This window comes from Macrobrachium nipponense, chromosome 22 (assembly GCF_015104395.2).
Source record: "Macrobrachium nipponense isolate FS-2020 chromosome 22, ASM1510439v2, whole genome shotgun sequence".
NCBI classification, from domain to species: Eukaryota; Metazoa; Arthropoda; class Malacostraca; order Decapoda; family Palaemonidae; genus Macrobrachium; species Macrobrachium nipponense.
In genome coordinates, this window is record NC_087213.1 from 40,423,137 (window position 1) to 40,450,636 (window position 27,500).

Below are 27,500 nucleotides of genomic sequence, written 5' to 3' on the forward strand. Positions count from 1 at the left end.
GCTGCGATAACTTTGTTGCCTCCTGGGATAATTTTAGCCTCTTTTCTGATCTTTCATAAGTTAATCACGGTTTCCTTCTCTACTGATCTTGAGACTATTTATATATACTTTCTCTCTCTCTCTCTCTCTCCAAGGAAATGAAAAATTATATACGACCAAGCACACTTTATATATATATATATATATATATATATTTATATATATACATATGTATATATGTATGTATATATACGTATATATATGTATATATATATATATATATATATATATATATATATATACGTATATACAAATATATTGTGTGTGCATCGTTGTATTTTGTTTTTTGTGTGATTTTTCATTTTCATGGAGAGAGAGAGAGAGGGAAAGTATATATAAATAGTCTCAAGATCAGTAGAGAAGGAAATCGTGATTAACTTATGAAAGATCAGAAAAGAGGCTAAAATTATCCCAGGAGGCAACAAAGTTATCGCAGCATTATCGTATTCTTCTTTCCTTTCTGTCCTCTACAGTAACTACAAATGGGCTTATGAAAATGATTTGTTGTAAGTTATAAGGTTGAAAACTCCTGATCTAGACAATGTATATATATATGAATAACTTGATCACGAAGTATATAAAACGTGATGCTATGAATAAATAAAGGGTCTGAACAGGACCGAAAGTACTCGGTTATCTCGCTTTTTCATTTTTTCCTTCGTGGCAAAAACCTTTATATATATATAATATATTAATATAATATATATATATTATATAATATTATTATATACATGTATATAATATACAAGAATAATATAATATGATATATATATATATATATATATATATATATATATTATATATATATATAATATATAATATAATGTATATCTATAATCTATAATATATATTCTATATATATATATATAATAGATATAATATCTAGATCAGTTTTCAAACTTTTTTTCACCATGCGCCCTTTCAGGTATTCTTAATGTCAGTAATGAACCCCCTCCACTTCGTATAAAGAAAGGAAAACATTATCAGGAAAAAAATTCCATTGCATATATTTACAAGTACTATACTGAAGAGAAGTAATTACATAACTCTCCTGACATAACCAGTATTATTATAATTATACGCAAAGAATTCCACACAAGAAATAAAGACACTTTATTCATAATCATAATTATTTACCTGTTTCTATGCAATAAATTTTCAAGGTTATGGTACTGAGCTGGAAAAACAAAATACATTATTATTCCATCAGCAGGAAAAGGAGTTAATGAGATTGGTGAAACTGTTTTTCATCAGTTAGCCTAGTCAGCTGGGGACCAGTCTTTGCTAAAGCACATGGAGGGCCGGCTTCCACATTCATTCGAGACCTCAGTTTTGATTTTTATGACAAGTACGCTGGAAAACCCAGTGTCACACAGATACAACGTTGATGGGAAAAGCAACCTTGACAGACCCTTGGCGTACCACCTGGGGTATGTGTACCACAGGTTGAAAACCCCTGATCTAGGTAAATATAGAAATATTTGGAGAAAATCTGTTGTTAGGTTTATGCAGATTCACTCTTTCTCTGTTCTTAAGGAATATAAAATTTCTCTATAAATTTTCCTATCATGAAAATAAAATTATTCTCAATCCATCGTCTACATGCTTTTGTAGTTTGATATACTCTAAACAATCATATAATATTTTCGTTCGGAGATTTTTTTATTCCCGTACTCGTCATTTCCATATATCATGCTCGTACTCCGCATGCACCAGGGGCAGCGTAACTTGGACGAGAGTCCTCTAATAGAAATGGCAACACAGCTCAAAATCTGTGCCACGTTTAAGAAAAAGAAAACTTTGTTTAAATCGCTACGCTGTGTAAATTATTAAGAGGGATCTGAATATGATAAAAAGAAAATCTAGCACTGATTATATTAGCATGTTTTAAGTTTGTAGTGCAGTCAAACACCAGCCATATTATTGAGAACATTTGATATGGCAGAACCACTTCCTACCCTTGCCTTGCACAAAAAGACAAGAAGGTCTGGAAATACTATTATGGAGGAGTGATAAGGTAGTTACATTTGACAATGTCTTCGAGGGTTGCGTGCGAGAGAGAGAGAGAGCAAGAGAGTTAGAGCGACGTTGGGTTGTTTGTAGTTATCGGAAATAATTGAGAGTTTAAATGTTTTCATATGTTGATATATCGTGTTTCGTGTTTGGTGTTGCTGTATGATAGTATGTAAGTGCGTATGTGTTTTTCTGAAGACTGTGAGTGAGCGAGTTGTCGAGAGAAAGTGAGAGAGAGAGCGTAAGTGGTGGATGGATTGTTAATGAGTGGTTTGCTTGTTGGGCGATTGTTTTGGTTTTCTGTTGGCGCGTTTGGTGGGTCAGTCAGTCAGACTATGATCAGTCTGTTATGAAGAGTCATAGAAGGCTGTGGTCTTGGAGATAAGGCAATCTGTTGAGGGTCAGATGTTATTGTGTGATTTGATTGATTTTGGTGTTGTATAGTTGTTCTGCATGTGTCTGTCTGGTTGTTGTTGAGCTGAAGAGTGTCTGTTGTATTTGATTTTGTGTTTTGATGTTTGTGAGGTGTTTGTTGGAGACAGTGTTGGTGGTAGTTTGTGTGTTGATTTGTCGAGTTGTTTTCGAGTTGTTGGCATTTGGTTACGTAGTGATTGTTATGTTTTTTTGTTTTTTTGTGGAGTTCTTGTATGGTTTTAGCAGTGGACAGACAGCGTCTCGCCCTGAATGTGTCAAGTATATGGCGAATACATGGGTTCTGAGAGTTTTTGTGTTTTCTTTATCTCACTGAACCAGTTGTCCTGTGCATAATTAGTAACATAAAGTGGAAAGTGTGACTGGGAGAAATTTGCAAGCCAGGAGTGGTTAACGTAATGTAGGGAGGTCTTGCTCGCTTTTGTTTTTGTTAGCTTGTGATTCCGCCACATAATTTTTGGCGCCCGAACAGGGACTGCTGGTGTGGCAGCTGAAGGATGATTGGTGCAGTGAGCTGTGTGATTGGTAAAGAAAATAAGAATGAAAGGTTTGAGTGAAGTGGAGAGGCTGAGGGAGGAGTTGCGGTTGTCGAGGGAAGCTAAGGAAAGATTGGAAGTAGAGAATGAGAGGTTGAGGGTGGAGTGTGAGGAGCTGAAGAGCGAGTTAGAGGAAATGAGAGGAATGCTAAGGAGTGTGAAAGTGGAAATGAAGAAGAAGTGAAGGGAGCAGAAGAGAGAATGGTTGAGAAAATGGATGAAAAGTTCGGAGTAATGATGAATGCAGTGCAGGAGATGATGAAGGGATGCATGGGAGAGGAAGGCTTCGTGGGTCTTGTGAAAGGCCAGAAGTGGTAAGGAAAGTGGAAGAGAGAGTAGCTGAGAGTGCAAGTGATGAAGGTGATATGATTGTAGTAAGTGAGAATAAGAAAGAAGGGAGACAGGATAAGGATAGGAATGAGGACAAGGATAAGAAGAATAAAAGAAAGAAAGTTAGTAAGGATTATAGACAGGATGTGAAAGGAATTGAGAACTTTGGGAAAAAGGAAGAAAGTAAGGAACAGTGAGAGTGATTTAGATAGCGGTGAGTGGGAACAGGTAGGTAGAATGAAGAAGGGTAAGAAGAGCGTAACCAAGAGCATGGATGTTAGTATGGAAGTTGATTCATTGTATTCGGAGGAGGTAAATAGGAATCATGATGGAAATAGTGGAAGTGTGAGTCAAAGTGGGCGAGAAGTACGAAAGGCTGTGTATATGAGAGAGGTACTACAATGTGCAAGGTATGAGGAATATGGGAATAGAGAGATAGGGAACTTTTTCAAAGAATATGAGAAATATTGTATGGCTAAGTATAGGGAGAACAAGAGAGTGTGGGTTAGGGAACCAGGAGAATTCTTGACTGGGTATTTGTTAAGCATGTATGGGATAATGAAAAGTGTAGGAGATGTGTCGTATAAGGGTGTTAAAACTAGGATCATGGAACAGGCTAGGAGGGCAAGAGTAGTGTTAGGTATAAGAGGAAGAATGATTTTGAGGAGGCAAAGATGAATGCTGGTGAGTCTCTGTCTATGCATGTCTGTAGGTTGGAAACATTAGCTACAAAAAGGTTTGGGGACCAAGGGATAAGTGAGTGTAAGGAGTTAATGCGAAAGTTATTAGTGACTGTACCAGAGAGCATATATGAATTCATATATTTGAAGCGTAAAGAGAAAATGAGATGGATGAGTGAGAGGATGACATGGTATGATATTCTAGAGATAGTGGAAGATTATGAGCTAGATAAGTGTATAAAAGAGAGTAGAAGTGTTAGTGTTAAGACCGAATTAAATGAGAATGTGCCTGAATTTAAAAGTTATAGAGAGGCAGAGTGAGTGGTTGATAGGAGTGTGAGAGTAAGTAATGTAAGTGTAGTTAAACCCAAGAGAGATCGGAGAGCAAGTGTTGGAAGAGAAGGATTAGTTAGTCATGAATGAGAGCAGCAGTGTCACAGATGTGGTAAGCTAGGTCACAAGAAGAATGAGTGTCGGTGGGCATTAGGAGCATGCTTCAGGTGTGGGCAAACAGGCCATTTAGTGAGTGAGTGTAAGAAAGATGGGGATATTAAGTGTTACAGGTGTGGACAGGTAGGGCACGTAGTGAGTGGATGTCAGGGTACCCATGTCAATGTGATTTGCAGTAATTGTGGGGAGAATGGACATTATATGAGGATGTGTAAAGAACAGCATGCAAAGTGTGCAGAATGTGGAATGGAAGGTTATGTAGACTGATACTAACTTGGAGGTTATGGATGGTGGTAGTGGGGATACTTACATAAATATGGGTGATATTTATGTGGATGTAGAACATGGGGCACATAACCACCTTTGTGGTTTTTCAGGTTCGGAAGCACACGTTAAATTGTCACACAAAGATGGTTTATCAGAGGATATTGTTTTAAATCCAGGGACGATGACTATGGTGGAAGTCAGGTTAAGGGAAGTGAAAGTGCCCAAAGAGGTGTGTGTGATTGAGGGTAGCAAAAAATTAAAAGAGGTTATTAGCACGGTGTCAGTAATAGGGTATCATATATGGGTGGAATTATTGAATTGCAATGACATAGTTAGGAAATACCAGAAGAATACTTATGTGGTAGACCTCTGAGTTTTCTGAGGTGGAAATGCAAATGAAGAGGATAATTTATAGGGATCACTTAGCCCAGGGGTTTTCAACCTGAGGTACGCATACCCCAGATGGTACACTAAGGGTCTGTCATGGGGTACATGCTCCCCACAGGTTGTTAGGGTTAGGGGCCTGGCTGCCCACAGTACAATATAGGGGAGAGATTGGACAGACAAGTGACGATCACATGCACGTAAGGTGCCATTGTTATGTGATCGTTGTCTACTGCGGAGACCAGTAGCAAAAAAGCCACTTTTGGCATCCAATGCTGGCTCATCAACTGTGTCAGTTACCGGAAGAAGTTCACAAAAGAACAGGGGATCACATTTCACACGTAAGAGACCTTTTTTAATTTTTGAGAATTTTTATGACTGTTGAAAAAACCTCAAGTAAATGTGTGTTAGACCCTTTCAACTTCACTCCTGCTTTTATATCTAATAAAATACGTAAGGAATGTTGTAATGAGCTTGTTATTAAAGCAGGGGTGTTGCTTATCCGTGGTACGTGCCTACAGCTCGTAAAATATTATTCCAAGTGACCAATTGTATAGAATAAAAGTTGTTCAGTGTGCTGAAATACCTGAAAAGTCACTGGTATGTAGGGTTAACTTCAGTCCATACAACCATGATTATGCCTGACTATTTTTCCTACTACTTGTACTGCAACAACTTAAAGTAGTATATTCTTCAATTTTACCATTATCATTTTTACCTAAAAGGAAACTTCAAATTCATATTACATTATAGCTTGAAAAATCGGGCTCAGACTGGAAACCCTAATTGTGACCTTGCCTAAGATGAGCTTGTTTCATTTATCCCAACCAACAATGCCCACTAGCAAATATTGGCTGATAGGTATCAGGCTACTGAACCCAGGGCATTATTAGTATTGTATATATATGCCTATGGCTAAAGCTTATATGGGATGACAGCGTTGGAGATGACAATTATTTTACCATATTGTCAGTTTGACTCATGAATAAAGAACTATAATTAGTTCTGCCTCTAAAGTAAAGCAGAACTGTATTTTATGGTGGAAAGAAAGGCACATAACATCGACAAATTGGTCAACAATATTGCTCAAGTGTATACAAACTACAGCAGACAGAATAGAAAATTTATTTCTACATGTAGTACACATTGTCCTATGTAAATGCTGCAAAGATAATTTACCAATCATTAAAGACTGCTGAGATTATAACCATAATGAAGTTACGATTTTACAAAACTTTATGGCTTAACCATAGAAAAAGTATACCAGCAAAATTAAATATTTTTATTTCTACATACAGTAACATATTGTGTATAGTAAATGGCGCGTAAATCATTTGACAGTCTTACGGATATCCGAGAAAACTTTAAAGAGACAGGGTTTCCCATAAGATTGTATGGGTTTGCACTATTGTTTACATGAGAATGATCGCCTAGCTACTATGCGCAGTCCAATTTCTCCTCTCTATATCTGTGGGCAGGACACCTCTACTGTAGTTCAGATGGTAAGCTTATAAGAGTGGATTGCCTTTCCTCACTGCAAAATGAAATAGACAGTTACTGTCCTGATGTGTCTGAAGGAAACTTAAAGCTAATTAGAGACCCTTTCCACACAGATATTATTTTTGTTAATGATGCTATTAAGGAATAGTTTATTGCACTTATGAATGGCGCCAGTGCTGTGATCTATTTGAGAAAAAGTCTTTAGTCATTTTCTGGCGTAAAATATCCAAATCTTATCCACATGTCTCAGAGGAACCTCTCCGTTCTTGGTTGCTTTTCCCATCAACGTAGTATTTGTGTGAAACTAGTTATTTCAGCGTACTTGTCATAAAATTAAAACTGAGGCCTCCATGTGCTTTAGCAAAACCTGCTCTTCGGTTGACTAGGTTAACTGATGAAAAACAGTTTCACCAATCTCATTAACTCCCTTTGCTGCTGATGTATTTTGTTTTTCCAGCTCAGTACCATAACCTTGAAAATTTACTGCATAAGAACATATAAATAATTATGAAAAAAAAAAAATTCTGGAATTCTTTGTGTTTACAATAGACATTAAAAATGTCCGAAAGGGTAAGTGGGGAAAAAAAGGTTGAAAACTCCTAAATAGCCAATGTAGACTACAAAGAGCATACAGAGGTTTTAAGTGAGGTTCTGGTGAATTTGGGGATACAGTTGCTTTAAAAGGGGATAAGTTAAGGCTGACTAAGATGTTAGAACACAAGGTAACTCTGGAATAGGGGACCAAACCCATCTTTGTGCCCTCTTACAGAGTCCTGTTTAAAATTAGGGAACAGGTAGAGCAACAAGTTAGCAAATGGGAGGAGGAGGGAATTATTAGGTGGTTCCGTACGGGCCGGTGTGGCTTTCTGTAAACTGAATCAAAAGACTATCCCCAACCATTATTTGGTTGACTGTGTACCAAACTGTGTACCAAACATTTTTGTTGAAATGTAATATCTACTCTTCGATAGACCTCTTGCAGTGATTTTTGCAGGTTCCCTTTAGCGAAGATAGTTGGGAATTTATCGCATACTCATTGCCCAAGATGGATTTCTAGTTTACACCGATGCCTTTTGTATTATCAGGTAGTCCTGTGACTTTTATGAGGTTAGAAAACACAATTTTACACTGGTTATTAGGAAAGTTTGTCTTTATGTACATGGATGATATATTGATTGCAATAGATACGATCAAGCATCAGCACCACATGGAGGTGCTCAGGGAGGTTCTTGGGGGACTTAGGTTAGTTGGTTTGAAAATTAAGTTAGCCAAGTGCGACCTCTTAAAGAAGCAGATTGCATATTTAGGTCATATCATATCTAAAGAGGGAGTTAGAGTAAACTACGATAAAGTCAAAGCAATTGCAGATTTTCTTGTCCCCAAGACAAAGAAACAAATTAAGTCATTCCTGTGGATGCATGGTTTTTCAGAAAGTTTGTGAAGGGTTTTTCTATCTTGGCCCCTCCTTTAACAGATGTGTTGTGGGAGGATATTCAATTTTCTTGGGGGGAGCTGCAACAGGTAGCTTTTCATAGAGTTAAGGATGTATTATTGAATCCCCCGGTCATGAAATTTCTGGATTTCAGCGTACCTTACACATTAGTGACAGATGCCAAACAGGATGGAATAGGTGCCTGCCTTATGCAGAAATCTGAAGGTAAATTTCACCCAATAGGTTACCTTAGCAGGAAATTTAAGACAAAGGGTAGCAATGAAAGATTAATGACTACCATAGATAAGGAAGTCTTTGCTATGGAATCAAGCTTGGTTCATTTTAAGTTGTTGGTAATGGGGAACAAGGTAGAAGTTCTTGCAGACCACAAGCCAGTGTTAGATTTTTTTAATAAGCTAGATCTGTTGCCTAAAGGCAACAGATGGCTTCTAACAATTAGGGATTTGGATGCAGAGCTCAAATACATAGAGGGCAGACATAATGTGGTAGCAGATGCTCTTAGTAAAAGATTCTATGATAAGGTAGGACCTCAAATTTGTGTGGTTACTAGTGGTTCTATACAGTGGGATATTAATTTAATAGAGCAAAAGCAAGATGAAGATGAAATTTTAGCGGGGACAAAAGCATTCCTTAGAGATGAATTAGTCAGGAAAGGTTATGTTGCCTTCTTCAGGTTTGGAATTAGAAGATAGTCTGTTGGTTGGTAAAATTAAATATAAATTAATGAATGGTGAAGGTGAAGTGGATGCGACACAGATCTTGATTCAGAAAGTCCTGTTTCCAGTGGTTCTAGATATAGTACATTGCAAGTTTGGTAGTCCACACTTGGGAGTGGACAAGACATATAATGAGATATGTAATAAATATATTTGTAAAAATATGTGGGCAGAAGTGGAGAGTTTTGTGAAAAAGTGCACGGTGTGCAACACTTGCAAACTGCAAGGGTGACTTCTTGCAAATTAGGGACATTCCAGATACCCAGATGACGTTTTCAGAGAATACATACAGATATTTTGGGGAATTTCTGTGGGTATGGCTACAGGTACTATTTAATGGTGATAGATGAACTAATGAGGCTAGTGGAAATTTTCCCAATAAAACATAGGTTGCCAGGCACAAAGCACATTTGATCTGTTGCTGGTACCTTCCTGTAGGGAAGATATGATGAGGTCATTAATTTCTATGGCAAAGGAGAGATACACTCGTCTCAGCCATAATATTGAGGCAAAGATGCGAGAAATGGTGGAGAATCATTAGATGTTAACGTTGCTGTTGGGGATAATGCGTTCTTGAAGGTTAATGTCAGAAATGGAATCAATTATAATTTAGGTAAATAATTTGAGGATCCTTTTAGTGTTAGTGAGGAAAAGAGAGTAAATAGGTTTTTAGTCTTGGATGAGAAAACAGGTCTGTCTGAATTAACGCATACATCTAAGCTCAAGTAGATGGGAAAATTGTAAAGAGAAATTTGCATGTTGATATGCATTTAGTTTTCTCTCTATTTTTCACATATGGATGGTGAAGTGTGGAGACAGAGACCTGTAGAGTTTTATGTTTCCTTTTATCTTATTTCCTTTTTGGTCAGCCTTATTTAAAAATTATTTTACTGTCTTTCTTGTTATGCGCAATTGTGGTGGTTTGGCGTAAATATCTGGGGTAATTGTTGTAAGAATGGGATAAATTGGGTGAAACAATGAGGAACAGTATTCTTGGAAATTTTCTTTTGGCAATAATGGCTGGTATCTTTTATAATGGGTGCTCTGGTGTTACTAGCAGGATGAGTGATAGATGTTGTGGTATTATTTCGGATTTTGGTGGTGATGATTTATGGTTTTAAGAACCAATAGGGTAGTGATCAATGGTACTGGTCCATTGTCGTTTTATGGTTTTTGGCGGTTTGTGGTTTTATAAGGTTATGTTTACAGGTGTTGCTTTGGTGATCTATGAATGGTAATTTATTAGTGGGTTTCTGAGATCATATCCCACAGCGGTTCTTTGGTGTTATATCTTTTGGCGGTATTAAAGTGGCTTGGTGCATTCAGCCTTGGGCTAAGTGTTTCCATCGGGTCGCTATATAATGGAGGTGGATTTTCTGGTACTAGTGCTGATTAGGGGATTAGGGAGGATTCCATTTCAGAATTAATGGGGATTTGTGGTGATAGTGAGGATTTTTAAGGTTAATGGTGACTTTGAGGGTTTATGGGGTTAGTTAGGCAGGGGAATGTGGGTGTTTGTTGATTTTGGAATAAATAGGTCATGTGGTATTGATGATGTTAAGAGGTGTCCTAATGAGACTATTGTTGATGTGTTCCTTAGAGTTTGGATACTCATAGGATTTTCGTTCATTCTAGCATTTTAAATGAGGACGGTCTGTTACGAGGAATTAAGGGGGCCATACATGGGTTGCAACTAACAGTAAACGAGGTTCGAGGGTACAAATCATGTTCAGTAATATTGTGAAAGAATTTTAATTTTTATAAGAGGAAATCTGAAACTGGGATTAAGTGATGTTAACAGTTTTTACATGGGTGTGTGTTTTTTTTTTTGGTGTGTGTGTGTGATGTGTTGCTTTTAGGAGTGTTTTGGTACATATTTTTTAAATACATAGCATATGGATAGGGTTCAAACATCAATTTGCTGGGGATCAATTGTAAATATATTATGATTTTTTGAAGGGGTGCTGGTTAGATAAGGGGTTAATTGTTGAGGTACCTGTTAGTGATAGAAGTCTTTTTCCAGTACTTTTAAGGGGTCAGTGGATAGAGACCATGTTCATTTTGAGTGAGGAATTTCAGTTCTCAGTAACTGACTCTGAGGCTGGGTGTGTGTTACTTCATGACAGATGCGTGTGCAAAAGTAGGATTTTCATTCTAAAGAACATAGACTTGTCAGGATGTGAGTTAGAACTTGTTCATGATGAAACACTGACAGACAAAGGGGTGATAACACAAACAACTTCAGGATCTACTGCACCAGCTGTATGGTCTTCACCATGGGCAACAAGGTCATCGACTCACTACTGCTACAGGGATCATGAATCTTCGATGGCTAATGCATAGTGGTCTCAGAATGGTTATTGGGACTAAAGAGCCGGATCTACAATACTTCTTTGAGGTGAGTGCAGGAAGCACTTGCATGGGAATTGCAGAAAATTCAAGTTCCAGAAACACAGGAGATTGTTATGGTTCCTTCACTAGAGGACGAAGAGGAGAAAGAATTTTTCTTCCCAGAACATTACACATTCCCAGTACTTGCTATCATGTTGGCAATACTGATGGTCTCGATGTGCGTAGCTGGAGCCATAAAACTTATGTACAGCCGGTGGAGTAGAATGGAACCAGCACTGGAAATCACTGTGACTCACATGGCAATGGATACGTTATTTGGAACTATGAACCAGTGGCCAGTCTAGTATCTGTCAGGAGGCATATGCTGGTGGTGGCCGAGCCATACTACCTGCCCTAAGAGGAGCAATGGACTTTATCGAGAAGTGATTGGAATGTTCAGCAAGCGACGGTGTGTTGTGGAAAAGCTTCGGTATGGCAACCTGTGGATCAGTGAGTATTTTGGGGGAATGGTCGGAAGATGCCGACAAAGTAATATGAATCAAATCAAGGAGACGAGAGTATGCGTGCGCAAATTGACCCAGCGTGTGAACTACATGACTTTAAGTGTCACCTGATCGTTACACCACAAAAGAATGATAACAGAACTGTGAGAAGACTAGCATGTGTGTGTTTGTGCGCCCATCAGGGTGCATGCATAACGAAATATATTCTGATAGTGAATGAGGATAGCTTGAGGGGAAGGCACACAGAGGATCCATATATAAAGGTAAATTGAAAAATTTATTTAGTATTGGAGTGAAGAGACATTTTATGGTTCATTGAAAATTTTTCAGATGAGCTGTTTTAAGACTGTTCAGTGGAACACATTTGAACTAATCAGTTTTTATTTTCTCCCATGCATACAGAAATGTTTCAAGTTATTCCCACTGTTTTTTGCTCACCTATGTTTTGTTTGATTTCCAAAAATTATGATTTCTTTTCCCTCAGATTGATTCAGTGTTGCCAACTAGAATGGGAATTCTCGACTTTTGACTGACACTTTTATCTCTCAGTTAGTGGGGACAATAAACATAATTATGCGAATCAACATCTCTTGATGGGAGTTGGTGTTTGGCATTCATTTGAGATTTTGTTGTTGTTGCTAGGAGTTATGCACTTCATGTTTTGGGTTTTTCAGTTCATTTTCCTTTTTTTATCATGTTAGTTTTTGGGGAAATAAAGGTTCTGTTTTTTTATATCTTGGAGTTCGGTGTAGCTAAATTTAATGACATTGAAAATAGTAGCAGAGATGCTGTTTGCAGGTTTTCTTAAGGTAGGTGCCAGATGTCTGTTGGGAAGGTCCACATTACCAAGTTCTCTTTTCGACAAGGCCTTAAAAAGGTCTTGTAATATATATATACATATATAAAATATATAGACAGTCAAACCCCAGTTTCGTATGCTTCTCTTTTTGTATGTTCCCCTTTTCATAGACTTTTTTCTACGAAATTTTGTCTCGGTTGTCATATGTTACCTCAGTTTTTGTACAGTGGGACACACTCCATCAGGGGCCTAGCACGTGACCAGGTCCGTATCGAGCACCCAAACAAAGCATCCCATCTTCTTTCACGACCCATTCTACTTTTGCGTTCTTTGTTTTGTGTTTTTTTTATTCGAGTGTAACTGCTAAATAAGCCATCATGTGGCCCAAAGAAAGTTCCAAGTGCTAGCCCCTCTTTAAAAAAGGTGAGAAGCACTATAGAATTTAAGAACTCATAGCAAAGTGATGGAGGAAGTTGCATGCCAATCTCAGTGACAAAATGCATACAACAAGCACTGCTGTTAATGAATTTAAGGCTAGCAGAGGCTGGTTTGAAAAATTCAGAAAATGAATGGGCATACCTAGTGTGCCTACTTCAGGGATTAAGGACATGTTTTCAAAGTGGAATGATGTAAAATATTTTGTGTAGAATTATTATCCCAACAAAGAAGTTGTAATGCATGTCTCCAACATGTTTAATGACAATGCTGTGTTGAACTATAGGCAAATTTTAAAGAAATGCCAGAATCAAATGTCTCTGGCAGTTTTGTTATGGGAAGGGATCCAGTAACTCTCAAGCTGGTCTTAGTACCAGTAAAAAACCAAGTGGTGAAGTAACCTCAGATAATACCTGTAAAAATTGGAGAAAAGTAACCCCTGATAGGTTATTTGATACCTGAAGTCCCTCTGGAGGAGATTCCACTTCCAAACAATAACCTCTCCTTCTCTCTCTGCTTCTCCGCTACTTTCTGTCTTCATATGCTAACAAGTGTTTTCTATAAAGGTAAGAGTGATATTAAGTGTTCATTTATTCATTTCATTAGTCATTTATATTTATTTCTCATTGTTTTCTGTATGTAAAATTGTTTATTCCCTACAGAATGTATTTAAAAAAATATTTTGGGGGGTCTGAAAAGCATTAATTCCATTTACATTATTCCTTATGGGAATTATTGTTTCGGTTTTTGTATCTTCGGATTTCATTGGAGGTTCTGGAACAGATTATGTACGAAAACCGAGGTTCCACTGTATATATATATATATATATATATATATATATATATATATATATATATATATATTTTTTTTTTTTTCCTCCTTCCCAGCTTTAAGCCATGTATATATGGGGTTGCCGCTATGAATGAGTCGTCTCCATCGATTTCTGTCCTGTGCATCGTTCTTATTAATACCTTTCCATAACATATCTTCCCCTACACAATCACGCTATCTCTTTCTTGGTCTACCCTTCTTCCTTCTAACCCGCACTTCCATTTCCATCGTATGTCTTCCAACATGATATTCCACTCTTCGTAACAGGTGTCCATACCATCGAAGCCTTCCCTCCTGTATTTTCTTTGATATTTCAGCTACCTTTGTCGATCCTCTTATATACTCGTTTCTAATCCTATCTTTCCTTGTTACTCCCGACATCCATCTCAACATTCTCATTTCTGCTACATCCATCTTCTCCTCTGTTTTCCGTATATTGCTGTCTCTATTCCATATAACATTGCTGGTCCTATGAAACTTTCCCTTCAATTTCAGAGGAACCTTCTTGTCACAGAGGACCCCTAATGCAGACCTCCAGTTATTCCATCCCTGCCAGAATTCGCTGTTTCACCTCTTGGTCCATGCTTCCACTATCCTCTAATATAGACCCCAAGAACATGAACTTCTAGTATACTCTCTTTATTTCTTCCCCACCCAATCTCATGCTATTTCCACCATCTTCAGTAATACTGGAAAACATATTCGGTTTTTTATCTTCTTATTCTCATTCTTCTCTCCTCAAGTGCTGCTCTCCACCTATATATGTGTAAGTGTTTACATAATAAAAATATGGAATGTTAGTCCATATATATATAAAAGACTAAAACTAAAGAGGTCAACCAGATTGCTTGCAGGAATGTGATCAGACTAGAGACGCTAAAGATGACGTATACAATAAAAGTAGGCTAAGATAACATGCCGTCACCTGTAGTCATTCAATTGTTTATAAACTTTAGTCCAAGCTTCCTACTTGAGACAAACACCGTGACCTATAGCTCAAGCGGCCTACGTGATTAGTAACTATGTCATCTAATTATATGTTCGTATGTAACTATGTCATCTGATTGTATGTTCTATATGTTCAATTTACTATCTGCTTCCTTCATAACTTGTAACCGAGATGGTAGATGGGCAGAAGAGAGTTAGCTATCGTCATTAGAAGACCTGTACCTCTTTACCTAAGCTTTATCATGTAGAGAGAATAGAATTAGCCATCATTGGCAGAAGCGATCAAGCTATCGTCATTAGAAGACTTGTACAATCATACCTGATCTTCACCATGTAAAACTTCAGAAGAATATATATATTTTTATACTTCGTGTTTTCTACAAGAACCTCCTCACCGAATCATCATGAGTTTAAAACATCGTCGTCATAACCAAGAAGATAATACCGACTTCGTAAGTGATCTACAAACCCCAAGACACTCCATTAAATATGGAAGTGCAATACCAACCGACTTAGCGTAAGATTATCGCAAGTCTAACATTACCTCATAGGGCGCCTTATTATACAAGGCAACGGCCCTAAAATATGTTTAATATGTTTATTATTATTAAATAATTATATTACTAATTATAAGTTAATATATTATAATAATATATTAATAATATAAAAAATATTTAATATAATATAGATGGATAAATATAATATATAATCTATTAAATTTATATAATATACAATATATATGATCTATATATTTAAATATATATGTATATAGATATAATATAAATTATATCTATATATATAGTATATATATATATATATATATAGCATATATGTATATATTTATATATATATATACTCTATATATATATTTTATATAATATATATAATTAGTAATATATATATATATATATATATGATATATTATATAATATATATATATATATATATATATACCATATATATATATATATATATATATATATATCATATATATATATATATATATATATATAATCTATACTATATATATATAATGTATATTCACCACACCTGCAAACGATAAGTCCCATGTTTGACTCCTAAGGAGGGAAGAGACCTGCTGGGAGCTGAAAGGGTAATGCTTGTAGAGCAAACCATCCTTCTTAGACGAAATCCACGTATGGGAAAGGAAGAAGTTACAAACAAAGGTTCGAGGGCGTCTTCATAAGGTCACCTACAGAGGCAAAGTATGAAAAAAAATATCTGAGGAGGTTTGCCACAGCCTCATAGTGCTTTTGTAACGCTAGTTGGATTAACTAATAAATAAATGAATCAATCCTTTATCTAATCTGACTTGTAACAGAGCATACTGTATTTGTAACAGTTATCTTTTAAATACCCTGTCAACTTAGTCTAATCTATAGTAGAAACGTTAATGAACTTTGAGTAGAACTGGTTTTCTTCTCTGGCTACAGCGATTCTGTCGTGTTTTCATTCGTATTTTGTCTGCATGTCACTTTTGAGTGCTGATGTTCTTGCGCTTTTTCTGTGATTTTTGCTGAGTAATGATTCATGTTTTAAGAGGTTTTCCATGAAAAAGAAATTTTTCATGGAAAATTAATTTTCATACACACTATTCATTTTTTTTTAAAATTCTTATCAGTTATATTCACTGAAGATTTTGTGTCGGGTAGTGAGGAAGATTATGAATGACGTTGTGATTTTAGTGGCAAATGTTTTATCGGAAAATCATTTCTCCAGATTGGCTAACGATTGTTAATAAATAGTCTATTTGTTTATTTAATGGACCACTGTGACGGGAGCCCTAATGCCTCTTTCTGGCTTAGTCCCAAAGAAAAGAAGCAAAAGGAATAAATGGAAAATGAGGTGGAGAAGAGTCTCGACCATCGAGGAAGCGATCAACCTCTCTCTCGAAGTCAGAAAGGTTTCAGGGTAATTACCCTGTTTTTGGGTAATCACTGGTCCTTTAGGTAGTTCTAGGGTAACGTTGTTTTTAGGGTGAATCTATGGTAATCAAGGGAAAATGTAATCCGAATTGGGAATTATTCATTAATATTTTGAAATTCATGACTTTTTCCCGTACAAATTCCAATGACAATTTACAGTTTACTACATTACCTGAAAAAAAAGACAGTTTTCAAATAGGCCTATGTTAAGTCATTATTTCTGTTAAATAAATTATACTCTTGCTTTGGGATTGCCGGAAGCTGAAGACTGGAAGGGCCGCCTGACAGGAGCGGGAGCCCTCCCGTTGAGCTCAACGGCACTCTTGAACAATACCCACAGAGCAGATAAAGAGAAGCGAAGGCGCTAAGGAGTGGGCCACTGACTAAATTGATTACCTTAGATATAGACTAGAAGGGACGAACAAAAGAATAAAAATGTCCTTCTAAATATGAACATACTGTCCTGTATAGGAAAGGATGAGGATAATTTAACTGGGATGAAGAAATGAACTGTAGTTACAATCAGAGGTTTATAAATTTATGTCACGTGACTTCTCCAAGCAACCTTAGCATTCAAAATGTTGGTAAAGGAAAAAGGTTCAGTTAAAGTTTCATGAAAGAGATTTTTTATCTTTTAGCAGTTTTGCACGAGAGAGATTCAACGAAAATTGTTAGAAATTGTTTCAGATTTAGCAAATAAAGAAAGAGTAATTAGAGGATATTAAGTGCTAACAGCAGAAAAAGTGTGGGAAGCAAAGGTAAAAAATGGATGCCGTGACGAAGAGGAAATAAGAAATAGGTAAGAACGTGGATTTACTGTTAGGGACACCAAAATGAAAGAGGAAGGGCAGATGTTGCACAGTCAGCAGAAACACACACAAAGCAGTCAGGAAAAATCTTTCAGCGACGGGTAAAGCTGCATACTGCTACCTAAGCTATTACCAACATGGCTGGGCTTTGGTGGTTAAATTATGGAGGAAGATTTGACTGCTTGGGTCTAATTCATTTAAATAACATGATTTTAAAATGGAAAATCCATTTCCAAGGAGTAGAATTTTGGTTGAAGCTCGGAACATGTAGTTACTCTACCAAATCTATCACCGAAATATCTGGAAAATATGGCAGAAACTTACCCCTTTCCCATAGAGCACGTAAGTTCCTTGGTAGAGGAGAGAGAGATGCTTGAGGAGGTCGCTCTTCGGAGGTTCATCATCCGCTTCTGCGTCGGCAGGCGCAGCGTTAACGGAAGAGCTCACCACTGCCAATGTCACTAAGATCACAACCAGCGTTACAAACACACCGGCAGCAGCAGCTGCCACACGTACATTTCCAGAGGTCATTTCTCAATAGAGTTTTAGTTTTCAGATTTAGATTTCCATATCAGCACTTTAAGGCATCCACTTATGTACCGTCTCTCTGGAAAAAAGAAATTCGTTATGCTGCCCATTAAACTGCTTCTACGTTATTCCACTTGTCTTAGATTTAGCTTTTCTTAAATCACAACAGAAAGAGATTTGGTTTAGACAAATTCTTTGAGAAAATCGGCTGCTTCTGACTCGTTATTGCCCCACTAGGTACAGCGTTTCCCTCAAGCACTGGTTGTGGGTGTTCTTTGGTCGTGACAGAATTGTCTGCCTTCATAGCAGCATATTGCGTGAGTGCGTTCTGGTTCGGACTTCCCAAGGGGTGAGGGGGTTCAAATCCTACCACGGAAGGAAGGTCAAAGCTTCTTCGCTTATTGCCCACTTTGATTTAGGCTTGTAGTGATGAGTAAATAAAAAAATACAAGAAAGTTCAAAAGTTCAGATATCACTGTGGCCATTCAACTCTACACACACACACACCACACACACACACACACACACACATATATATATATATATATATGTATATATATATATATGTACATATATATATATATATATATATATATATATGTATATATATATATATATATATATATATATATATATATATATATATATATATATATATATATATATATATATTGGGTTGGCGAAGTGAGCCTGGAGAGGACCCAAGAACTTCAAGTATGAAACCCAAAAGCCTCTAAGGCTCACCAGTCTTTTGAGGAAGCCTTTAAGGGAAAGGTCCGGCCCGGCGTCTGCTTCCTCAGAGGTAGGCAAATGTCTTGCCAGGCTGGGGAAGCAAGCCTTGAGAGGGCTCAAGTGCCTCAAGTATGATAACCAAAATCCCGCAAAGCTCACCAGTTTCTTGAGGGTAGCCTTGAAGGGAAGGGTCTGGCCCAGAGGCTGCTTCCTCAGAGGAAGGCAGGTATCCTTCTAGACCTGGGGGAGCAGGCTTGGAGAGGGCCCAGAAACCTTAAGGATGGGGCCCATAGGCCCCCAAGGCTTGCCAGTCTCTTGAACGCAGCCTTGAAGGGAAGTGTCCTACATAGAGACAGCTTCCTCGGAGTAAGGCAGTTATCCTGCCAGGCTGGGGAAATGGACCTTGTGAGGGAGGGCCAAAGAGTCCCTTGGGAGTCTAGTTTTTTTAGGGTACCCTTGAAGGGGAGTGTCTTCTCCAGAATAGGAAGGGAGGATTTCTTGGAAGATCTGATAATAAAATCATTGCAATGCCTGGTTTCCCATTAATAGAATGCTCTTTATTACTCTATTTCTGTTTTAAAAGTGATTGAAATATTTGTTTTATTTCATTATTGTTATCATGTAATTTGTGGAGGAAGCTGGTATTCTTGAAGATTTATAACGTCATCAATTTATTTTTACAATTTATCAATTTCTTGGAAATTTTGTTTTTATTCTCTTGAGGCCACATTATTTATTAATGGTGATGATGACCATAGATATTGCAAAGTTGATTTGTATGAGGTCAATGAAACACCCCTAGAGGAGTCCTTAAGACAAAGAACCCAGTTCAAGACTGGCAGCCATGTTTAAACAGGGAATCCTTCAACTGCCTTCCTGCCCTGCGCGTCATAGCACATGCCTTTCACTAGTATATACATATATACATAGATATATATATTATATATATATAGTATATATATAAATATATATATATATATATATAAATATATATATATATATATATAAATATAAATATATATATATGTATATATATATATATATATATATGATATATATATATATATATATATATACATACAGATTCCAGGTGAAGATATGAAAAGGCATACAGCAGGGTCCATAAAACACATCAACAAGGCCATAGTTTATTCAAACGAAACGTTTCGCACATGTTCTATGTGCATTTTCAATCTGTAAATATAACATAAAAATCATTAAAATTTACAAAAAGACATTAAAAAAAATATTAAGAGAAAAAAAAAGGGTTATTATTAAAAACTTTTAAAATTAACATTATTTAAAAAGGTTACAGTAAAAAAGACCCAGTGCTTACCAAACCATTCAGAGGAGAAGGAGAAGAACGAATGACCAAGATTTGACACCAACCTACGACTTCAGTTATGCGAGATAAAGAGGAGGGGCGGAAACGTTAGAGTTTAAAGAAGGAACAAGCCGTTTGATGTATAATGACTCAAGGGTAGTTAAGTAATCATTATGGCTCGTACCACCAATAATGGAGAAATGCTTTTTGTTGACTTCAATTTTACATATAGAGGCATGGTTCTTTATATTAGAAAATTCGGGTTTACTCAGTTTCTGGCCCGTTCTATAACTGTATCCCATGTGGCTACAATATCTCAACTGCAGTATCCCATGTATCCCATGTGGCTACAATATCTCAACTGAGATATTGTAGCCACATGGGATACAGTTATAGAACGGGCCAGAAACTGAGTAAACCCGAATTTTCTAATATAAAGAACCATGCCTCTATATGTAAATTGAAGTCAACAAAAAGCATTTCTCCATTATTGGTGGTACGAGCCATAGTGATTACTTAACTACCCTTGAGTCATTATACATCAAACGGCTTGTTCCTTCTTTAAACTCTAACGTTTCCGCCTCTCCTCTTTATCTCGCATAACTGAAGTCGTAGGTTGGTGTCAAATCTTGGTCATTCGTTCTTCTCCTTCTCCTCTGAATGGTTTGGTGAGCACTGGGTCTTTTTTACTGTAACCTTTTTAAATAATGTTAATTTTAAAAGTTTTTAATAATAACCCTTTTTTTTCTCTTAATATTTTTTTTAATGTCTTTTTGTAAATTTTAATGATTTTTATGTTATATTTACAGATTGAAAATGCACATAGAACATGTGCGAAACGTTTCGTTTGAATAAACTATGGCCTTGTTGATGTGTTTTATGGACCCTGCTGTATGACTTTATATCTATATATATATATATATATATATATATATATATATATATATATATATATATATATATGTGTGTGTGTGTGTGTGTGTGTGTGTGTGTATGTATGTATGTATGACTCTTGCAGTAACTGAGCTGTAGTGCAAAGAACAAAATACCGAATTCAAAGGTACTTCTGCCTCACAAGTAGGCCAGAGTACCTTACCAATTAGAGGAGTCTGCACTTCCTTGGTCCAAGAACTGAGAATTGCATGTTAAACAGAGAAAGGTGAAAAAACTTACATTTTATGTCAGTCCCAACCTAGCCCTAAGTAGCTTCAAAAACTGGAAATAGATGAAGTAGCATTCTGACAATCAGCATTAAATGCTAGATTTCCAAAATCGCCTCTGTTGCTTAGACTAAGCCAGCAATATGTCTGCACATCGGCTAGTTTGGTTGGTTCCTAAGAGCTCACTCTACAAACACAGTTCGGAGTACAATACAATGTTCATCTTAGGTGCAGAGCTATTTAATATTAGTTTCCTATCTTTCCCTTTCGACTGTTCATCCATTTCCTAAACGGTCTACTTCCATGATAACGCACCTAACCATGATCAGCATTAACTTGTTACTCATTTTAACAGGAGCCAAGGCAGGAGCAAACTAAAGAGTGCTGGTCAACGGCTTCATCTTTGGCAAAAGGAAGTGAAAACAGAACAACGCGAGCTATGCACTGCTTAAATACTAAAGGAGAATCAACCAAATCACAGTGAAAACCCTTAAAGTCTAATGGAAGAACTGAGATGGAAGAAATGACAGTCTACAAATGATGACGGTGAAGCAAAAAATGTTAAAGATGTCAGAGAATGCCAGTAATAAGTGCCACGTGACTTGGAGACTGCTGGGTGGGAAAGGTAGAGAATTTTTGCTTGGAGAACGATACTGGGCGAGTAAATGATATGAGAAGAATTGACGGGCGACTCAGAACTACTGAGGTAAACATAATATGTCTGTATCCCAAAATACTCTACCAATTCACATACATCACTATCACTCTCCAAAACAGATGATATGTGAGCCAGGCAACACCAGCGCTAGAGTACGAAATAACTCCTTCGGAGTACACGCCAAATTGGAATCAAATACTGTTGATAGAGGTGGTGAGGGGCACAGACCTTTGTCGTGAAACACGCCATGGTTCCCTGTCTGCAGAGAAGACCAATGTGCCCAGGGCAGTCCAGAGGGAGGGCTACAGATGCCAAGGCACTGACATCTCTCTCGTTGAAGAGATCGAAAAAGGCCAACCATTATGCTGAGGCTTAGGTGAGGGACAATTTCTGCCCTAATTATTATCTTTCCTGAACCACTTATAGGGAGCAAAAGGTGGAACTGGAATGAGAGAGGAATTAACCTAGCCTCTTAGTAGGTTAACAGAGGAGAAGCAACACAGGAAGACAAAAGGAAAAGGCTGAGTAGGCTTATTGTGTGCCCTAACGAATCGTCTATGTAATCTATCAGCCTCTAGCATCTTTCGATGCTTCACAAAATTTTCATCCTCTCATCAGATCACTCCTTATTATCTCCACGTCAAGAAAACCACACTCATTCCTCAACAGCTAGGCTGACAGTCACGTAGCCATCCATCATGCACAACGAAACATTCAGTTTCCACAAACGCTTTCCTGTACAGCATAATGTTTTCATCTCTGCTTCTTGTAGATGGCATAATGAAAAAACAAAAGACAAGCACATATAGTAGCACACAGGAGAAAATCACCAAGAAATAGCCAATATCATTACTAACGCCAATTCACGCCGGCTGCATATATATATATATATATATATATATATATATATATATATATATATATATATATATATATATATATATATATACTATATGCGGCTTCCTCACGCGCACTTGGTTGGATGCGTTTGTCGCTGGAAGCCTATTTCCGATCTGGTGAGGTAGTACGAACACGCTTCCGCCAATTAATTCAAAGAAATGTATGAGAAAGCCCAGTAAGGACCCCAACGCACCATGTTACAAAGAAAGACGAGTTCAGATGACACATATATTATGTACTTATATTATATACTTATATCCTTATATATAAACTTGAAAAGCAATACCGTCGAAAACATTGATAGCAAGGTATGGATGAGTTTAGTCAATGCTATTAAGATATGTGTCATCTGAACTCGTCTTTCTTCGTAGCATGGTGCGTTGGGGGTCTTTACTGGACTTTCTCATACATTTCCTTGAAGTAATTGGCGAAAGTGTCTTCGTACTACCTCACCAGATCGGAAATAGGCTTCCAGCGACAAGCGCATCCAACCAAGTGAGCGTGAGGAAGCCGCATATTATTATTATTAACAAAATAAGTATAGTCATCGAGGTTTATTCTGATCATAATCTTCATTGTTGAAATTTTAAGTACTGTACAAGTGTGGTAGGCAAACTGACAGGTAAATTGCTAATCGTTATTAATAACACAGACAAGTACCATGAATTTGAACGAATATCCTTCCAAATTTGATGACAATTGCAAGATACGGATTGGGTTGCTTCCTTGATAAATGGCAAGTGACGTCATCGTGAGACTGAGATTCCCTTTTCTGTCTTGCAACGAATTTGTCCCGGAAATTGTCTTGCAATGATACGAAAACTAAATGCTTTTTGTTTCCGAGCTACCGTTGGGCTGGAATTATACTGTGCATTCATTATTCTTTGCAGTTCTGTGTTTCTTGTACTTTAGTGTTAATGTTTCCGATGAGTGTACACACATCAAGCCTTGTGAGATGGTACTGATAACATTAACTCAAGATTGCAGAACGATAGAGGAAAGATGCTGCGAAGGATTATTCCTAATGGACGATCTTTGTTTACCATAATTCTTTTAGGATATTTGATGCAACAAGCCGTTGCAGTTAGGTCTTGTCACGTTTTTAAGTGCTTGAACAGCCTTACGTAAGAGTCGGCAAAAGATTTTTGAAGTCATATTCAGAATACATCTTGTTTTACAGTTTTCCATTAAAGGATGTGTCATTTGTTTCCCTGTCCTACAACAGTAATAGTACACAGTCACTTCGAGTATTCTTGATTGTACTATTTGAAATGACCCCCTGCAAGATAAGTTTCATTTTTTTCTCTCTTTCTCCCGCTCATACACACTCAAACACGAGTGCAAACGCTTATTCAAGAAGTTAAATAGTGACTACGGCACTGAACTGAATGATGCTAAGTAACAGGATGCGGCAAATTTCCTAAGCAGTTGAATAACCCCGAGATGCCCGCATCGCCCCTTTCAAAATACATCATTCTTGGCTCTTTCTTTGCTGTGGCGGAGCCCACACCGCGCCATCTCGCTATTATTGGCACTGGGTCAAGCGTTCACCACCTCAAGTATTACCCCTCCCGGTTGAGTCGTTTATAATCTTGAGTTCTGTTACAACAGAAAATTTGTTTAATTAACGATAGATCCACCGCATAATATCCAACCATTCTTCAGGTGTGCCTGACCGGAGTTTTTCCTCGACTCCATTTCCGCGCGCCATCGTCGCTTATGCCCTCAATTCACATTTCAATGGGACTGTGAAGAATGAAGGGTGTGACTTTGAGTTGCTGCGTCTTCTCATACTTAAGTTGGTGTGAGTGCGTTAGCTCTCTCTCTCTCTCTCTCTCTCTCTCTCTCTCTCTCTCTCTCTCCAAACAGAATCTTTGACATGTTATTTTATATCTAAAGTAAATGTGATCCATGTACGTATATCTTTAAATTGAAAATGTGAAATATCAGAAACCGAAACTGAATGTTTTTGACGAGTTTCCTTTGTTTATCAAAAGAATTCCGACTGGCAATGTTGAGGGTACAGCTTCCATTCATATTAATAAAACGATGGAGGAAACTGAGAATATATAATGTTCTTGAAGCCTAAATTATATTTATCGCTTCATCTTGAACAAGTTTTAAGACACAAAACTGCTTTCGTATTTTCACGATTTTCCAGATGGTTAACTGACATTATTCCACATCATAATGCAAACACTGTATTTTTTTCATGTTGTTTATCCATCTGTCGACTCAATTCCTTTTTTCCACTCATCGTAATTTTGTGTTGTTCACATTTGAAGGCTTTGCTTGACGTCCTTCTTTACTAGTGACAGGAGGCAACTAGTCGCTTCTCTTTGTGCTGGTGGCTCCTATATAGTACTACTTACCACTTTCAGCACCAGCGGAGTGAGAAGGGTTTCGCCTTTAATTTCGTTTGTTTGTTCACAAGACAGTGACGTGTGTTTGATGGATGATCAGTACAGTTCGTGCTTTCAAAAGTCATGTTTAATGTAGGAATTTTCTTTCCTTGAACATTTTGTTGAGGTTACTGTTGAAAAGCGTGGGCACGAATGTTTACAACGTTGCTCAGGCCTTGTAGCTTTGTGGCGAAGTGTTGGAGGGAGGGAGGGAGGGAGCCAGCCCACTTGGCAATGATTCTGCAGCCATCGTTTTACACCCATAACCCCGTCCCCAATATAATCTGGGCGCTATAGCCGACCCATTCTCACTCTAAATCACTCGTTTAATCCCATAGCGCCCTTCCGACTTTTGGATATTAGTATATGAGATACTTGTTGTGTCTGAGATTTAGATTCACTGCATTTCTGTGGCTGATTCAGCCCATTCACTGATTATTTTGACTTTAGCTAAAGATACGAAACACGAACCTCTCTTACGATTATGACGGGCTGCTCTATGAACAAGAGCCCGTGCTGGCATAAGGCCAGCTAAATCTAAAACAACAACAATCTCTTACGAGCTGATCAATCTTAATTTAAGAATTCATGCAAAACAAGACACTTATCTTCTACGTAATTGATAAAGAACTTCATGACAAGTATTTCAAAGGAAGCACCTGACTCCAGCACCAGTCAGTTCACAACCAACGAAGTTGGTTCATTCACCAAAGCACAAACATCTAGTACGCAACGTTTCTTAGGCCCCGTCCACACGACCGAGCTTTGCTCGACGAACTTTGTTGGATGTGACGTCAGAAGCGGAGAAACCGCAGCAGGGTTCTGACTTTTCTCACCGTTTCTCCGCTTCTGACGTCACATCGGACAAAGTTCGTCGACCAAAGCTCGACCGTGTGGACGGGGCTATAATTCTCGGGTAAATTCCTCAGCGCAGGGTCCAGTGTTTCGAAGGTCAACGAGGCCGACATATCGAGCGGTAAAGAAGTACCGTATCATCGTCCGCAGATAAAGCACTACAAGATGTGCTTGGACTGAACAATCCACTTTTTAGCAAACATCGTAAAATCTAATAAACAGCAACACACACAACTGAATGTTTTCATTTGCATTACTTTTAGTGCTGAATTATTATGTTCAGTTTTTCAATCATTGCAGTCACTCAAACAACTCAAATAGTTATACACCCAGTAAAACGTACACGAAGAAGGGACCCAGCTTTGGAAAGATAAGTAGCACACAAAACAATGAACGAAATTAAAAGAATAAATCAATTTAAAAAGAAGTGGAAGATAAAAGACAAACTATTCTAAATCCAACTAGTATCGGTATCTGCATACAAGCCTGCACAAATAATGTTGGGCGAACAACCAATGAATTTTGCTGAAAGCACAAGATATAGGAATGCAATTCGGACAGAGGAATATCAAGACATGTGAGAGAAAGGCTAAGAATAGCAAGAACACAAAATACAAAGCTAAAAAGGTCTAGGAAAATGAATACAAATATCAAAATCCATTCTACAGAAGCCTAATCAGACCAATAATGGAATATCCACCAATGCCCACGTGTTTAGCATCGACTTCTAATATAAGTGCATTACAAAAATTCCAAAATAAGATACTAAGGTCTGCAGTGAGAAACAATCAAGAAGATGACAATCTGAATATAGAACAAATACACAAAAAATACAAAGTAGAACCAGTTAATCAGAGATTATACAGACTGGCAACCAATATATGGAGAAAACTAGATCAATACAATAGTGAATTAGCAGAAGAGAGAAACCACCCAAACAACACAGACCACAGATGGTGGAGAAGAGTATCTTCATTATATTCATCGCGATGAACCTCAACCATTATACTTTTCGGAAATGTTGTGTGGAAAAGTAATATGTAAAATTTACTATGTAGTTATAATGCAAAATCATTATGATAATTAAAATTAAGGTTAAAATGAGAAAATTGGAACTTTTGTTAAATATGATTATACCATTAATTAAGAAATAAAATTCAAAATATGTAAGCTGTGCAATTCACATTGTTAATTTAATGTAATATCATTATTGTATTATGTTAATATTAGTTAGAAAATTGTACCCTTACCCAAGTAAAATTGTGGATAAACCACACTTTACGTTACTCTTACTAATACTTAACTTTCTAAACTATTCCCTATCATGGTTAGCTAGCTCACTGCCCTCACTCTTCTTTCACCCATCCTACCTATCGATTAAAAAAAAGGATTTATATCTTTTTTTTGTGTGCATTTTGATAGTAAAAATTTATGTATTTCACGAACATACTAATTATTTCTACTGGGCATTACATCATGAATATCATATACATAGCGACCAACCAAATATTTGTTTG

At 37.2% G+C, this 27,500-nt stretch overlaps 1 protein-coding gene across 4 annotated transcripts in view; it reads right to left on the reverse strand.

The window, feature by feature from the left end:
- LOC135198608 (uncharacterized) overlaps positions 1-27,500 on the reverse strand; it is a 36,230-nt gene that overhangs the window by 7,945 nt on the left and 785 nt on the right. For 2 of the 4 annotated variants that reach the window (XM_064226344.1, XM_064226345.1), the window contains exon 2: positions 17,749-18,031. In XM_064226344.1, the coding sequence (XP_064082414.1) occupies positions 17,749-17,955 (207 nt within the window). In that variant the 5' untranslated portion in view covers positions 17,956-18,031. Of the gene's footprint in view, positions 1-17,748; positions 18,032-24,381; positions 24,446-25,098; positions 25,270-27,500 lie in introns of those variants that run through there. The other 2 variants (XM_064226347.1, XM_064226346.1) reach the window with 2 other exon arrangements.